This window comes from Oryza sativa, chromosome 5, assembly GCF_034140825.1.
Source record: "Oryza sativa Japonica Group chromosome 5, ASM3414082v1".
NCBI classification, from domain to species: Eukaryota; Viridiplantae; Streptophyta; class Magnoliopsida; order Poales; family Poaceae; genus Oryza; species Oryza sativa.
Genome location: NC_089039.1, coordinates 18,528,111 through 18,542,888, shown reverse-complemented (window position 1 = coordinate 18,542,888; position 14,778 = coordinate 18,528,111). Strand labels below are relative to the sequence as shown.

The 14,778-nt window shown below is 41.5% G+C and overlaps 2 protein-coding genes across 3 annotated transcripts; one reads left to right on the top strand and one right to left on the bottom strand.

The window, feature by feature from the left end:
* Nucleotides 1-3,976: 3,976 nt before the first annotated feature.
* LOC4338636 (uncharacterized) lies at nt 3,977-8,248 on the bottom strand. Of its 2 annotated transcripts, none has more exons than XM_015781811.3 (7): nt 7,733-8,248; nt 6,588-7,015; nt 5,612-5,764; nt 5,196-5,288; nt 4,925-4,983; nt 4,443-4,536; nt 3,977-4,297 (listed from the first exon to the last, which is right to left on the bottom strand). In XM_015781811.3, exons 1-7 carry the CDS (start codon nt 8,178-8,180, stop codon nt 4,085-4,087), a joined length of 1,488 nt encoding a protein of 495 aa, XP_015637297.1. In that variant the 5' UTR covers nt 8,181-8,248; the 3' UTR covers nt 3,977-4,084. The 2 variants fall into 2 exon arrangements, with proteins under 2 accessions (XP_015637297.1, XP_015637298.1); XM_015781812.3 differs by having other exon boundaries at nt 6,591-7,015.
* A 2,950-nt stretch (nt 8,249-11,198) lies between these two features.
* LOC4338635 (Membrane protein PM19L) lies at nt 11,199-12,167 on the top strand. The gene has a single exon (NM_001420461.1). It carries the CDS (start codon nt 11,287-11,289, stop codon nt 11,806-11,808), a length of 522 nt encoding a protein of 173 aa, NP_001407390.1. The 5' UTR covers nt 11,199-11,286; the 3' UTR covers nt 11,809-12,167.
* The last annotated feature ends 2,611 nt before the right edge of the window (nt 12,168-14,778 follow it).

Sequence of the window (14,778 nt, the reverse complement as noted above, 5' to 3'; positions counted from 1 at the left end):
TTTAATGGCATGGGGTGGACGGAACCCTAACAACGATGATATTTTTGGGACAAAATCGTTTGTACGATAGCATTTTTTAAAACTCATATTTGTAGTTGATTGCATTTCTTAGATTTGGACGCTTGTCAATGTCATTTCTTGGATTCTCTTTTTATAAATACATGATATATAAGAGAATTATATATGATTAAAGTAATTTGTTGTTTTTATTTTAAAGAGTAGATAGGAGAAATAGGAGCGTAAAAGTAACTGAAATTAAGTGAAAATATGATGCCATAATTTTAGCAATCCCGATTATAAAATGGCACACCAATTTCCACGTTTTTTTCCCGTCATGTTTCTGCCCGTTTTCGATTCCTTGGAGCTTTCGCGCACGCGCAGAAAACCGCGTCTCCGTCGCACTCGCCTCGCACCACCCCCTGGAGCGAGCGATCCACACACACACCGACTCCACCCACCAGTCGTCCACTCCCGTTGGGCGTTGGCTCCCGCACGCAAACCCAACCCAACCCAAGCCAACGCGTCGTCTCGTCGGCGCGGAACTCCACCCGACCGCCTAGCCCGTTGGCGCCGTCACGACACCTCGATCACGCGTCCGATCCGGTGGGAACCCCCGCGCCGCGCGCGCCGCGAGCGACACCCGCGCTTGGTTTTTCCCGTGCGCCACCACCCGCCCGCCGAGACAAGGCGGAGGCTCGCGCGCACGGGCACGGGAGAAATTGGACAAGGGGCAAGGCAACTCGCAACGGCTAGTCGCACGCACCGACGCAGCTTGCATTCAAAACCCACCTGGCGCTTTGTGTGCTCCGTACTCCAGTTTGGCTCCTACTACCACTACCTGCCCGGGTCGTCGCTGCTCCCCTCAGCCCTGACACCAGCAGCAGCAGCATCGGCACGGTGGGGGCGAGCGCGAGGCGGCCATTTTTTTCATCAGCGGGGAATTTGGAGAGTGTGGGGTGGGGTACTGGGGTGGTGGCCTCGTGCTCGTGCGCGCTCTGTCCGCTTCTGCTGGCCGAGTCGACCTCCAACGGCTATTGTCTGATGTCTCCGGGGGGGAGCTGTTTTTCTCTCCCTTTTTTCTTTTTAACGCCACCAGTGGAACTACTACTGCGTGTCAGTGACGAGTAATAATGTGTCTCAGTCTGACTAGACAGAATTTGTGTGTGTACGGAGTAGGTCCGCTGAAACAAGTGGCTTTTGTTGGTGAGAGCCGAGAGCTGTCTCAGATTAATCCAGGTAAAATAGCTTGTTCCTTTTTTACCCTAACAGCTGTCTCTAAAAAGTATGATTTTTTTTAAAAAAAACGTTCTATATATGGATTTCTTATAACAATATTTTAAAATCAAAAAAATATATTGAAAAATTGAAAAATAGATTAAAATAATATTACGAAAGATTCATCTGTTTCTACCATTGAATAATTATCACAAATCAACTGTCTATTTGGCTATTCATCACAGATTAAGAATTAGGATATGATCGTAGTACTAGAATATGTCACATTCATCTAAAATTTCTTATATTTTAGGATGGAAGGAGTATATGCTCTACTAGTATAAGTTATTGATTTTGAATTTCTAGAATATAATTCTATGATTGGTTTTAGGAATTTTCTTCATTCCCTTTCGTTTCCTGCATTTTTTTTCCTAATAGCTGATAAGATGTTCGGAAGCTAGCTACTTCCTCGGCTGTGTGGAACACTATCAATTGGTGTTTAGATCCAGGGACTTAACTTTAGTCTCTATATTTAGACACTAATTTAAAGTATTAAATATAGACTACTTACAAAAATAATTATATAAATGAAAGCTAATTCGCGAGACAAAATTTTTAAGCCTAATTAATCTATAATTAGAGAATGTTTACTGTAGCATCACATAGACTAATCATGGATTAATTAGCCTCAATAGATTCGTCTCGCAAATTAGTCCAACATTATGGATGGGTTTTTTTATTAATAGTCTACGTTTAATATTTATAATTAGTGTCCAAATATCCGATGTGATAGGGACTTAACAGTTTTAGTCCCGCGGACTAGTACTAGTACTCCCTCCGTACTCATAAAGGAAGCCGTTTAAGACAATGTTTAAGTCAAACCTTGGGAATATAAATCATGAATAACTCTCAAGTTGTTGAGTTTGAAAATGTAGAAATTGTATGTATAGATTTGTCTTGAAAAATATTTTCATAAAAGTATACATATATCACTTTTCAATAAATATTTTTATAGAAACAAGAAGTCAAATTGTGTTTTGGAGACCGTGTCGCTGTCCAAAACAACTTCTACGAGTAAGGAGGGAGTATAAGTTATTCTTTCACTCAAGGTTTTAAAACCAAAATTAACAAATCCAAGCGGGCTCACAAAGGACACGAAGCTGAGGCTAGCACAGCAAAAGCTAACGGCTCCGATCAATACAAAAACTCCTAAAAAATTCCATCCACTATACCAGAGTCAAAGCAACCAAGCAGCTATCGATCCTCCCTAATTTATTCAGATTAGGCTCAGCACCCACGAGGATCATTAGCCTCAAAACTCCATATTAAAATCAGGGCGTCAAATCGGATGATTGCGATGACGACGGCTTTAGACGCCTTTCGGCAGATGCTGTGCCCACAAGGAAAGAAAGAAGAAGAAGCAGCCACGGTTCACCTTTGCGGCATTGTCAACCGTCCTGAAACCGTCCCTTGACTTTACAACTCCCGTAACTTTCTTCACTGTTCCGTTCTCAGCATTTATACGTATTTATTTGAGCATTATGCGTATTTATTTCATTCACAGTAGTTCAATTAAATCAGTTTGAAATTCTAATATTTCCTCTATTTTTAATATATGATGTTATTGATTTTTTTTATGAACACTTGACCATTTGTCTTGTTTAGAAAATTATTTGCATATACGCAAAAATAGATTTTTAATGATAAAACAAATCACAACAAAATAAATAATATTTATGTATTTTTTAATAAACCAAGTGATTTTATGTATGTCTAAAGTTAACAACATCATAGTATATTAGAAAATCAAAGAGAGTGCTAATACATTCTATCCATTTATTTATATATACTTACTCAATTGGGTCAATGCATACCTATGCCTACTGAAAGCTATGCAGCCTTTCCTACACATGGCAGTGTATTGGCACATTATTCCTCTTCTTCAAGTCAAAGACTTGGGCGCTCACGCCAGATTTGATCCAACCAACCGGCCGGCCTGCACGTACATGTGCTGCGCACCTCTCAAATGCCTGCTGCTCTAACAACACTATTAACACGGTAATACGGTATAGGACACATAGAGTACTAACATGATGTATTCATTAGCCTCTGAAAAAACATGCATGAAATTTATTGGTAGCCCTAGTACGCGCACAGAAAAAAGACACAGATACTGTACTGGGAGGGGAGAATCAAGGGGATGGATGCTCGTGGTCTGAATTGGCAACCAATTGTGGCATAGAAAATTACAGACAGAGTGTTGACATTCTGTAAAAAAGTAAATGGTAATAAGTACCTTCAAAACCAGTACTATACAAACTGTATCACGCTGGTTTTTGTTTGCATTTTCCCCCTTTTATTGCTTTGTGGAGCTAGTAATATATATATATATATATATATATATATATATATATATATATATATATATATAAAGCAGTGGTAAAATCGACATTAAAAAAAAAGGAAACAACAATTTAGAAGTTAAAGAATTAAACATAAATTCGAGATTATTTCAGATATTTCGATTTTTTAAAAAATGAAATTCAGACAACCCTTTATACTTAATGAGAATGCCATATGTATCCGTACCTCCAAATACTTTAGAAATTTGGTAAACGGTTTTATCTTTGACATGGGCCTAGCCCAGCTGAAGACAGGCTCTCAGACTAGCCTGCCTAACAGCTGGCTTACGCCGGCCCAAAAGACAATACTATTAAATAAGTTTTGATTTTTATCTACATACTAATCAAGTCAATATATCTGCATACTAGTCAAATATCAATTCTTCAGCCTTTTGTTTCGAGGAACATACTAATCAATTCGTCAGTGGAGCAAAGATTGAAGCATTCAAGCATATGCTTCCTGACTTTTATAACTGGAAGGATTTTCTCAAAGCAACAAAAGCAACCAAGAATATTGGGGAAACAAGGAAGAGCATGTACGGGATGATCTGATCGATGCCCATCTCAGGTTCGTCTAGGGCAGCGTAGTAGTTCTTCTGGCCCCCAAACTTGTCGAAGTACTTCTCGTAGCCCGTGTTACGGGGCAAAGGGGAGCTGTTCACCTTCATGAAGTCCATCGCCTTCAGATGACAGCAAAAACGATTAGCTCATAGTCAGTGCCTTTCAAGGATGGGTCAAGATGATATATCTAACTTCTGCATTGTCCTCAGCCTAGTTGAGTGCTTTAGTCAATAGAGGGAATGCATAAGCATTTGAGATGCTTACCTGAAAGCTGAACATGAACATGTTTGCTTTCTTACTGATTTCAGAATTTGGATGATTTTTGAGTTTGCTGTACATGCTCATGGCTTCCTTGGACCTATCAAAACAAGATATTTCATGGAATACATGTCCAGAAAATAGAGAGTTTATGAACACAAGATGCTTCACAAATTTAAAAAATGCAGTGAAGCAGACTGATGGCACCGATGTTTCCATCAAAATATGCAACTTAAGTCCAACTATGCATGTGAAAATATGCAAATTAACCCATTCCATTGCATAGCTACATGTGAACATGTGCACGCACACACGTACAATTACAAACCATAGAAGCCATTAATTTTATAGAGTGGAAAAATCCTAGTTTTAGTAAAAATAGGGATTATGAAATTCAGTATGTTGCTGTGCATTTAAGTCAAAACAGGTGTATATGTGGTGAAAAACATCAATGCAGGGGAAGGACATAGAAAAACAAAGGAAAATACCTGCAGAGTGAATCTAGACAGATGGACCACTGCAAAGCAGCCATTCCATGAAGTTCAGTCTGCGCAATTTATTTTGCGCAACATGAGTAAAAAAACATGGTATAAAAATAAGAAAGGACATAACAGTGAAGCAGCAATGCAAAAAATTTAGAACTGCATATACTTGAGAAATAAAATGTATCCGAATTAATGCATCTAACAGGACAATATGACAAAATATCCTATCATGGTGTTTCTCATGTGATAGATTACCAATTACGTAATGGAATACCTTGAAGTCCACAGCCTGCATCACTTTTTCATAATAAGGCAATGCTTGTTTAAGTCTTCCAGTATTCATCAGCTCATCACCTTCCTTCAAGGCCTTCAGCATGTAAAGTTCGCTGTTATAGATCATACTAACGCAGTGCATATATTCAGAGACAACTCTAAACTACACTAACACCAAACTTCAAAACTTGAATGTGATCTGGGGAAAGCATTTTCCTTGGGTATTCTAACAGAAAGGATTTTAAAATCAGCACGTTCAAGTCCATAAGATACCTATCAGGTCACCTGTCTGTAGATATGACCATCATCTTGGAATTAACTAGGTCAATCATAAAGTACACTAGTACAGTAGTATAAAATAAAAATGACAATTCCTTTCAATGAAGGATAATTAACAAAACATGATGTTTCATGTACCTCAGTGCACTCTGCCTTTGTCTTTGCATCAACTATCATGTTCTGACTATTCCTATATGCAGCTATTAGCTCTTTGGTACGTTTATCCTTGGCTGCCTTCTCTTCAGCACTTCGAGTCTCTCCACCAAGGCGTATATTTCTTCCGCCACCATACTAATAACGAAGAAATAGAGGAAAATTCAGAACTGGGTAAACATGGCACTACCGTAAGCATATTTGCATTCTAATCTAATTTTATCAAATCAAATACATTATGATAGCATCAGCAATGGTCGACATACATTGTCTCAATCAAACAAGGGAAAGAAATGCAGTTCCAAATATCATCTTCTTGAATAATCTTCATTGTTTTTTATCGTCAGAAATGTATTGTTTCACAGATTATCTTCATGTATGTCCCAAAGGTTGTGCTAGTCCATATAAAAACCACATACATATTAACCTAAAAAAAAACACATACATATTATGTACTCACTCCTACGCTCTACAGTCTACATGCAGTCATTCTTGGATAATGGCCTATAAATCATATGCAGGTAGCTTCTGCAGCCATGTTGGATATGTCAATATTGTCCCTTGTTAAGGCAAACTTTTAACTGAAACATTTTTCTGAAGGATTGTGCTGGATCTCTGCAGTACAAATAGACAAGCTTGTGGTGATTGATTCCCTATAGATAAGTAGCCTGGTGCCACTAGGTTGTATAATTTGCAGAATTAAATGTAGCATTACAATCATACGGGAATTCAAAAAGGAGAAGTTACTAAATATAAAGAGAGGATTGCACAATAATCTTTTGTTTTTTTAACAGAAGTATGCAAAAAGGATATTAGAGTTTCATTTTAAAAAATCATTGTCCTCCGAACACAGTTCAACATATAACAATAAAATGACCATGCAAACATGAAAAAGATTCTAATAACTGAAAGCAGATATACATGGAACGCTTTAAGAGATACAGAAAATATGGTATATCACCGCCTTAGAAATATTTTGTGGCCGTGGAAACATTCCCCATGATCTAACTGTCGGTTTGTACTCGTCTTCATCCTCTTCTGGCTCAGTAACAGTTGAAGGTGGTGTTTCATCAGGCTTGTTTTCTTCCTTCTTTTCTTCTGTTGTTGAGCGTGAGGTTTCCTCAGGCTCACTATCATCTGCTGGTTGAACCTCTGTCGAACGATGAGTCTTCCCAAATTTACTAGGGTCCCCTATTATTATCTCCACTTCAGGAAAATCTTTATCTGGAAAAGGATCAGCTGCTGGAGCTAAACCTGGTGGAGGCCCCTTATAACTCTTTTTCTCGAAAAAGTCTAGGCCCAAAAAGTCAGTCTCATCGTACTCATACTCTTCTTTCTTATTTGTGAATTTACCAAATGCACCATCTTCAGTAGAAAATGTACTTTGACCTAAAAGAAAAGCAAGTGTCATGGACAACACTCAATAAAAATGATGGTGTTAATGAAGACTCGCACAATGTAAAAAGTTTTTTAACTGTTCGCAGTGAGGATTCTATGCTATTCTTACATAAAAACTAAGTAAACAGTGTCATGGTTCAAATGAACATGCGAAAGTTTTCAAGTTGTAGGTTTGCAAGTACAAACGGTAACATTCTTCAAAACAAGAATGTATTGAGAGAAAAAAAAGATACATACTCTCACAAGATCACAATGACAAAGGGATCCACCAACTCTTGGACTAACCATCTCGCAATCCTCCTAAACATGTTTCCACAGATAAATAAAGTGCTTCTAGGCATTTGATCAACGGAGTTTGTGCCTACTTTCCAAAAGAGAAAAAAAAAAGGCTTCCAGGAATTGAAACCTATATACAGTGACCATTACTGCATTACTCCACATGCTTCTAGTAAAAACACAACGGGGATATGCATCAATCAGCAAAAGGTTTCAAACCACAACCATATATATCACCCGGGGACATTGCATACACACAGACTCAGAATGCTATCATCCGAATTGAAAAAGTTTTTCTGTCTGTCTCCATCTATTCCTCATTTCTATCCGTGAATGCAGTAATCATCAATTCATTCATCATCTTAGTGGATTGGAATGATTTTTACCAACGGGAGTGAAAAACAACCAAACCGACGTCACCTCTCTACTCACCAAATCTAGGCGATGCCCCGAGCAGCGGGGAGCCGCCGCCGCTGCCCAGCCCTCCCCCGTTGCCGTTCCTGTACTCCACCGCCCGCGCGAAGGACTCCTTGCTGGACCTCGAGTCCTCCTCCGTAGCCGCCGGGGGCTGCGGCGGCGGCGCAGGGGTAGGCGGCGGCGGAGGGGGCGGGGGGCTGTCCCTCTCCTTCTTGTAGGCGGCGGCGCGGGCGAAGGCGAGCGCGATGGGGTCCTTCGGCTCGGCCTCCTCGGGCGGCGGCGGCGGAGGCGGGGAGGAGGATGAGGAGGCGAGCGGGCGCGCGAGGCGGAGTGGCTTGGTGGTCAGCGTCGTCGGGGGCTTGGCTGCGGCGGCGGCGGCGGAGTGGGGTTTGCGGGTGGGGGGGAAGGGGAGGCGGCGGCGCGGGGAGGTGGTGGTGGAGGGGAGGAGCGAGGAGGCGGCCATTGGTTCGCGGCGTCGCGGTAGGCGACAATCCAAGCGTTTGTTATCCGTTATTCCTCGGCGCGGAGAACGGGGAGGCCGGGGGTGAGTGGAGCCAGTCGTGAAGCGCGGGTTTGCTAGGTGGGCCGTCGCAGTACGGCAGTAGTAACAGGCCGTAGGCTTTCGTTATCCGCTTCTCATATTTTCCTCAGTAAAAAAAAAACAGAACGGTAAAACGTTTGATTTTTGTTGGTATACCTATCACCCTACTGCATCCTCCGTTCCAATTTTAGTGAAACCATAAGTTTCCGTGCTTAATTTTAACTGTTTATTTTATTTAAATTTTTTTTATAATTAGTATTTTTGTTGTTATGAGATGATAAAACATAAGTATTACTTTATGCGTGACTTATGTTTTTATTTTTTTTCAAATAAAAAGGACGATTAAAGTTAGATATAAAAACTCATGGCTGCACTTAAAATGGGACGGAGAGAGTACTATCGGTATTAGAGCTACTTCCTCCATTTCACATCATAAGTTATATATTTGACTTTTTTTGTCAAACTTTTTTAAGTTTAATCAAATTTATAAAAAATATAGGAACATCTTCATACAAAATAAACATATAATCAATATATATTTAATATTAAATTTAATAAAACTAATTTGATGTTGTTGATGCTACTATTTTTTTATAAATTTGATCAAACCTAAAGAATTTTGACTAAAAAAGTTAAACGGCTTATAATATGAACAGTGGGAGTAGTAACTTATATGTATATCAGCCGATACATGTTAGATACTCCTTTCATTCGAAAATATAAGACACAACCACCTTAACCAAAAAATCAAGAAATAATTATTATCACCTTATAATTTGGATTGTCCTAATAAATAAAATGCATGCACCCATTAAAATTAGATATCTCGAAGGTAGAAGATTTAAATAATAATATTTTAGTGAAAAAAATTTCCTAGTTAATGGCATGCATACATACATGCTCTATATTATGAAACAAGTCTTATATTATGGAATGGGGAAAAGTATCAACTGGTATCCATTGTTATGGAAAGTAGTTATCTCGCAACCTAGATTAAGTAGATCAATTTCATATGCAGGAGGACGTGACCGATTCATCGAACTTGGGCAATGTGACAGCGAAGTTTGTTGGACAACATTTTAGCCAAGGTGTTTGTTTGCTACCCCTACAAACAATATGACAGCGTAATTTTGGTGTTGTAACTTTGTAACTCCGTACCGCATAACGGCCATCAGTAATCACCAGCCAACTGATCGAGGCCAAAATCACAACGTACTCCTTGTTGTACACATGCCAGTTCCCACGCCTAAGAGACTACGAGATGTCGAGATTGTTGTCATTTCTCAAAAAAGGATGTCGAGATGGTACAGCACTCTGGCAGAAGACGCAGGACGGCGGCAGGAGCCACCGCGAAAAGGCCGGGCCCAAATTGGCAGCTTACGTACGCCACTAGCCCACTACTGCCCAAATTGCACGCATGTGTGGTTGTGAGCAACGAACCTCTGACCGGTTTTTTTTTTTAATATCAAAGAGGCAACAGCCTCCGATTAGAAGGATAGGCACATCACATAGCCAGTTTGACAGGACAGCCCCATGGGGATAGAAGATCTCATTATGCTTGGCTCGTACTAGTATAGTGTATTCCATCCATCTAAAAATTCTAATCCTAAAGGATGTATCTGGACATAAATATTGTCCAGATACATATCTATAATTGGTTTGTTTTGACAGAGGAGTAAGATTTAAAACCCAGCAAACAAGGGATTAGGCATTTTATGGTTGAAGGTCTTAATTTAAATTCGTCAATGCACAAATGGGGGAGTACTGACTGGCCTAGTGGCGCGTATCGACCATGGTTAAATCTGCATCCACGTATGTGCGCTCGAAAGATTCTGAGGATCGATGTACTCCCTCTATTTCAAAATGTTTGACACCGTTAACTTTTTAGCATATGTTTAACCGTTCGTCTTATTAAAAAAATTTGTGAAATATGTAAAACTATATGTATACATTATACATAAAAGTATATTTAATAATGAATAAAATGATATGAAAAAAATAAATAATTACTCAAAATTTTTGAATAAAATGAATGGTCAAATACGTACTTAAAAAGTCAATGGTGTTAAACATTTTGAAATGCAGGGAGTACAGACTCCAGATTGCTGCATTACTTAGGCAGACGATAAGAAGTACGGAGTAGGCCGGATCAGCGTAAACCCAAAACAGGGAAGCACATTTGCACTAGGCGTCAAAGAAAGGAGGAACAAAAAAGAGGCAGCAACACCATCATCATCAAACCTAAAGCAAGCAGCTAACCCTGCCTCCTGCTGCCACACCCGCCAGAGTAAGTAAAACCACGCACACTTTAGCCTAAATTAGCCGCTAAGGACACCCACAATGGTTATCTATAAGCTCTCTACAAGAGATCCATGTCAGCATATTTTTCTACTTGGAAGGTATTAAATGAAGAGAGAGAGCAAAGCTATCTACTAACTTAGAGATAGTCTATAGAGAAAAACGAGACAATGCATGAGAGATTTATAGATACCAATGTAGATATACTATTAAGGTGGTTTACTATTAATCGAATCTATTGCTGAGATGTACATGTTTTATAGATAGCACCTTACTTTATCATTGCGGGTGCTCTAACCACGCCCGCCACGTACGCCGCCTCTGGGACCCCGAGCCGAGGCGCTTGCGGCGAAAGTCCGGAACCATCTGCTTCTCCTCCCCTCGATCTCCCGCCCGCGCGTCGCCACCTCCGCACACGCCGACGCCGCGCGCGCTGCACTTTTTTACGCTTTCTTTACCCCCGTCTCCCTCGCGTCGCGCCTCTCCGGAAATCACCAGAAGCCGGGCGTCCGTGGCGTGGCCCCGCGCGTACGTGTCCCCCCTACCCCTTGCCACACGCCGACACGTGCCATCCCCATCCACCCACACGTGTCACCCCTCTCCCCGCCTATATATCCCTCCACCAACCAGCACGTTTTCTCCTCACTTAATCACAGTAGCTCTCAGCTAGCTAGCTAAACCAGTGCTAATTGTGTTGCTAATTTGTGTTGATTTGTGATTTTGATACGAGATGGCCGGAGTAGGGAGGACGATGATCGCGCCGCTGCTGGTGCTGAATCTGATCATGTACTTGATCGTGATCGGGTTCGCGAGCTGGAATCTCAACCACTACATCAACGGCGAGACCAACCACCCGGGGGTCGCCGGCAACGGCGCCACCTTCTACTTCCTCGTCTTCGCCATCCTCGCGGGGGTGGTCGGCGCCGCCTCCAAGCTCGCCGGCGTCCACCACGTCCGCTCCTGGGGCGCGCACAGCCTCGCCGCCGGCGCCGCGTCGGCGCTCATCGCCTGGGCCATCACCGCGCTCGCCTTCGGCCTCGCCTGCAAGGAGATCCACATCGGCGGCTACCGCGGGTGGCGCCTCCGCGTGCTCGAGGCCTTCGTCATCATCCTCGCCTTCACGCAGCTGCTCTACGTCGCCATGCTCCACGGCGGCCTCTTCTCCGGCAACCACGCCGCCGGCGCCGGCGGCTACGGCGGCGACTACCCCGCCGACCACCACCACAAGCCCGCCGCCGCGGCCAGGGTCTAACTGAATTTGACCCCGACACACCGGCCAATCGATCGATGCCATCCATCATGCACACGACTGCCTATATATCTCGGTGTGATCGAGCTTTGATTTTCTCGTAATTTCTTCACTTTGTGTTTCCCGCTCGTGCATTGCTGCTAGATGCAATGGCAATGCACGAACAACGCTGTTCATATACTCTCCGTATGTAAACTTCTGTTCTCTGTATCGACGTTCGTAATCATATGTATGTACCGTTTGGTTTGGTTTTAGTTCAAATGTTTGCTGCTGTGTGTTTGGTTCTGTTTGAATTCAAGTATAAAATGTGTGCACGGATGAATTGAGAAAATGTAGAGTACTGTGATTAATTAAGTTCAACTTGCTTGCCCTCATCCTAACGCATTAGTACTACCTTCCGTTGAACACGGTTTACTGGTAGTATCAGCTAGCCGTTCGGCCCGTATGACTGCAGCATGTGAGTACTAAGTATTTGAGTCGATAGCCTCGTGTTTTATTTACAGATGTGGATCCAAAGTATATTAATGTTGTGCCGACCCTAGTTTGCACTTCGCATGAGCTTAATCTACTGGTGATGCTCCAAACTTTTACTGGTGGTGCTTCAAAGTGTTCTTTTTTATTTTTATTCGTGTGATGCTTCGAGATTTTACTGGCGATGCTTCAAAGTTTGAATAAAAAACGACAATGTTCTTAACGTCGTGAAGGGGAAAGAAAGGACTAGAAGAGCAGAATGGGCTGGCGTTTTCTTATAGCCTTCTGACCTTCTCCAAATCCACAGTCCAGCCCAGTAATATCATTGACAACTGAAATGGGCCTTCTATCGCGCAGCTTATTCAACAATAGAACACAAAAATGACCGTTGATTTGCTATGTGCCTATGTCATGTTAGGACGCTATACAAAGATAAGCGCAAAGCGACATGTAATTAACCCGCTCTTTCTTGACATCCATTGCTGGAGCCTGGGGAGTAGCCCAACCGCAGAGGCAAAGTGTGATTCCCCAGCTGTGCTCGTAGTAGCATATGCTATGCTTTTCTTGGTGATGCAGCAACGTACTAACTATGCCAAATATAACTGAAACTGCTGCTGCACTGCATCCCTGCAGGTTGCAGATCTTGTTTTCTCCAGCTTCAGAAATCAACCTTCCGTCCGTTCCGACCGGCCTACCTCGCCGGCGATGGGTGTTGCAGACGATTGCTCCTCCGAGCGGAGCAACCGGAGCACGGGGGCGACCATGTCAGTGGCGGCGAGCGGCAGCTGCTGCTGCAGCATCAACATCTACGTGAACAACAACGTGCAGGGGGTGACCAACTCGGTGCTGGTCAGGAGCAAGGTGGCCATGAGAGACCCCGGAGCTCGCATCCGCCTCCGGCATCCTCCCCTCCCATGCCCGACCAAGCGGAAGAAGAAGACGGCGGCGGTGACGGCGACGACGACAGCAACGGCGGCCACGAGGAGCTTCCCGTCATCTGCCGCAACGATCCTCATCGCCACTCTGGTTCTGCTGCTGTTAGCTCTGCTCTGTATGTGGATGTGCTGATAGACTTAATTTTGTGGGGGCGTGGATTTTAAGTTTCTAATTAAGGACGTGAATACAATCCAGAATATATATTATTTGTACCCTGATTTTTTATAAATTTTAGAAATAGACTTTTCTAAAATTTATTTTCAATTCTAAACATTTTAATCATGCTGGTTTTGGTGACATAACGAAACAACGTTGTTACTGTGTCACACCACCAATCAGGGGCGAAGCTACACTCGTTCATAGGGGTCAGTTGACCCTGACGATCTTTTGCGAACCTCTGGTACCCTTCTTTATTTTGCCATCCATGACCCCAGTGAAGAGAAAAACTAGACCCCGGTAATATTGTTGAGTGAAGAGAAAAACTAGACCCCGGTAATATTGTTGATTCTTCCGTCAAAACCCAAATAGCGACTAGGAACGGTACTAACAAACAATAAATTAGCTAGCACTTATAATTTATACATTAGCCGAATATACATATACGATTGGGATTTGGATCCAAAAATAACATTGGAAGCCCACAACTCCACGAGTTTCTCTTGTTGCGTCATCGTATTCCTTCGAGCACTTTGTCCCGCACCGGCATTGCGCATCTTGATATCTTATACTACTGTAAGTTTGACTAATTATGTAGAAAAAATTAGTAATATTTACAACATCACCATAGTTTCATTAAATCTATAATTGAATAATTTTTTATAATATATTTATCTTGGGTTAAAAATATTACTACTTTTATCTATAAAATTAATCAAACTTATAGTAGTTTAATTTTGACCAAAGTCAAAACATCTTATATCCTAAAACGGAGGGAGTATCATCTTATTTCTAGCAGAACGGAAGGCAAGAAATTAGTGGTTTTGATGATCTTTGGTGCATTTGATGTCTTTTACAAATTAATAATGTATAGTTTTTAATAGATTTGTAGACATTTCATTTTATCATAATGTATTGTCATTAATTTTGTCCTGTATTATGTATATTCTTATATCATTAATTACAAACTAGATGACATATTTCCGATTTAGTGTTGGATTCCAATGTAGCGATATGACATTTTTCTTACCAAATTTTAATAAGTTTTGATCTAGTTTTACTGTGAAGTCTCAAAAAACATTCGAAATTTCACTCAGAATATACTTTTCGTCCCACGGCAAAACATCAAAATTACATGATTTCTGGTTAGTTTTGATCAAAAACATAAACCCTGGTTAATACTGACCCCGGTGACCATTTATCCTAGCTTCACCCCTGCCACCAATGGTGACTGTGCTAGTGTTATTTTACCACACCAACCTAGCCGACATGGAAAAATCCTTGCCATGCCAGTAATGGTGGCGTGACAAAACAAATGTTGTTCGCCAAGCTAGTGATCAAAAAGTTTAGAATTTTCAAATAAAATTTGAGAGAGTTGATTTTTAAAATTGAAAACTAAAAGATTCAAAA

Excerpts from the sequence above, each read along its gene's own strand:
- LOC4338636 (XM_015781811.3), bottom strand. The coding sequence starts at position 8,180 with ATGGCCGCCTCCTCGCTCCTCCCCTCCACCACCACCTCCCCGCGCCGC. Across the intron at positions 5,765-6,587 it reads CACAAAATATTTCTAAGGCG|TATGGTGGCGGAAGAAATAT; the intron begins GTGATATACCAT and ends CTTCGTTATTAG. Across the intron at positions 4,537-4,924 it reads TGTCTAGATTCACTCTGCAG|GTCCAAGGAAGCCATGAGCA; the intron begins GTATTTTCCTTT and ends TTGTTTTGATAG.
- LOC4338635 (NM_001420461.1), top strand. The coding sequence starts at position 11,287 with ATGGCCGGAGTAGGGAGGACGATGATCGCGCCGCTGCTGGTGCTGAAT.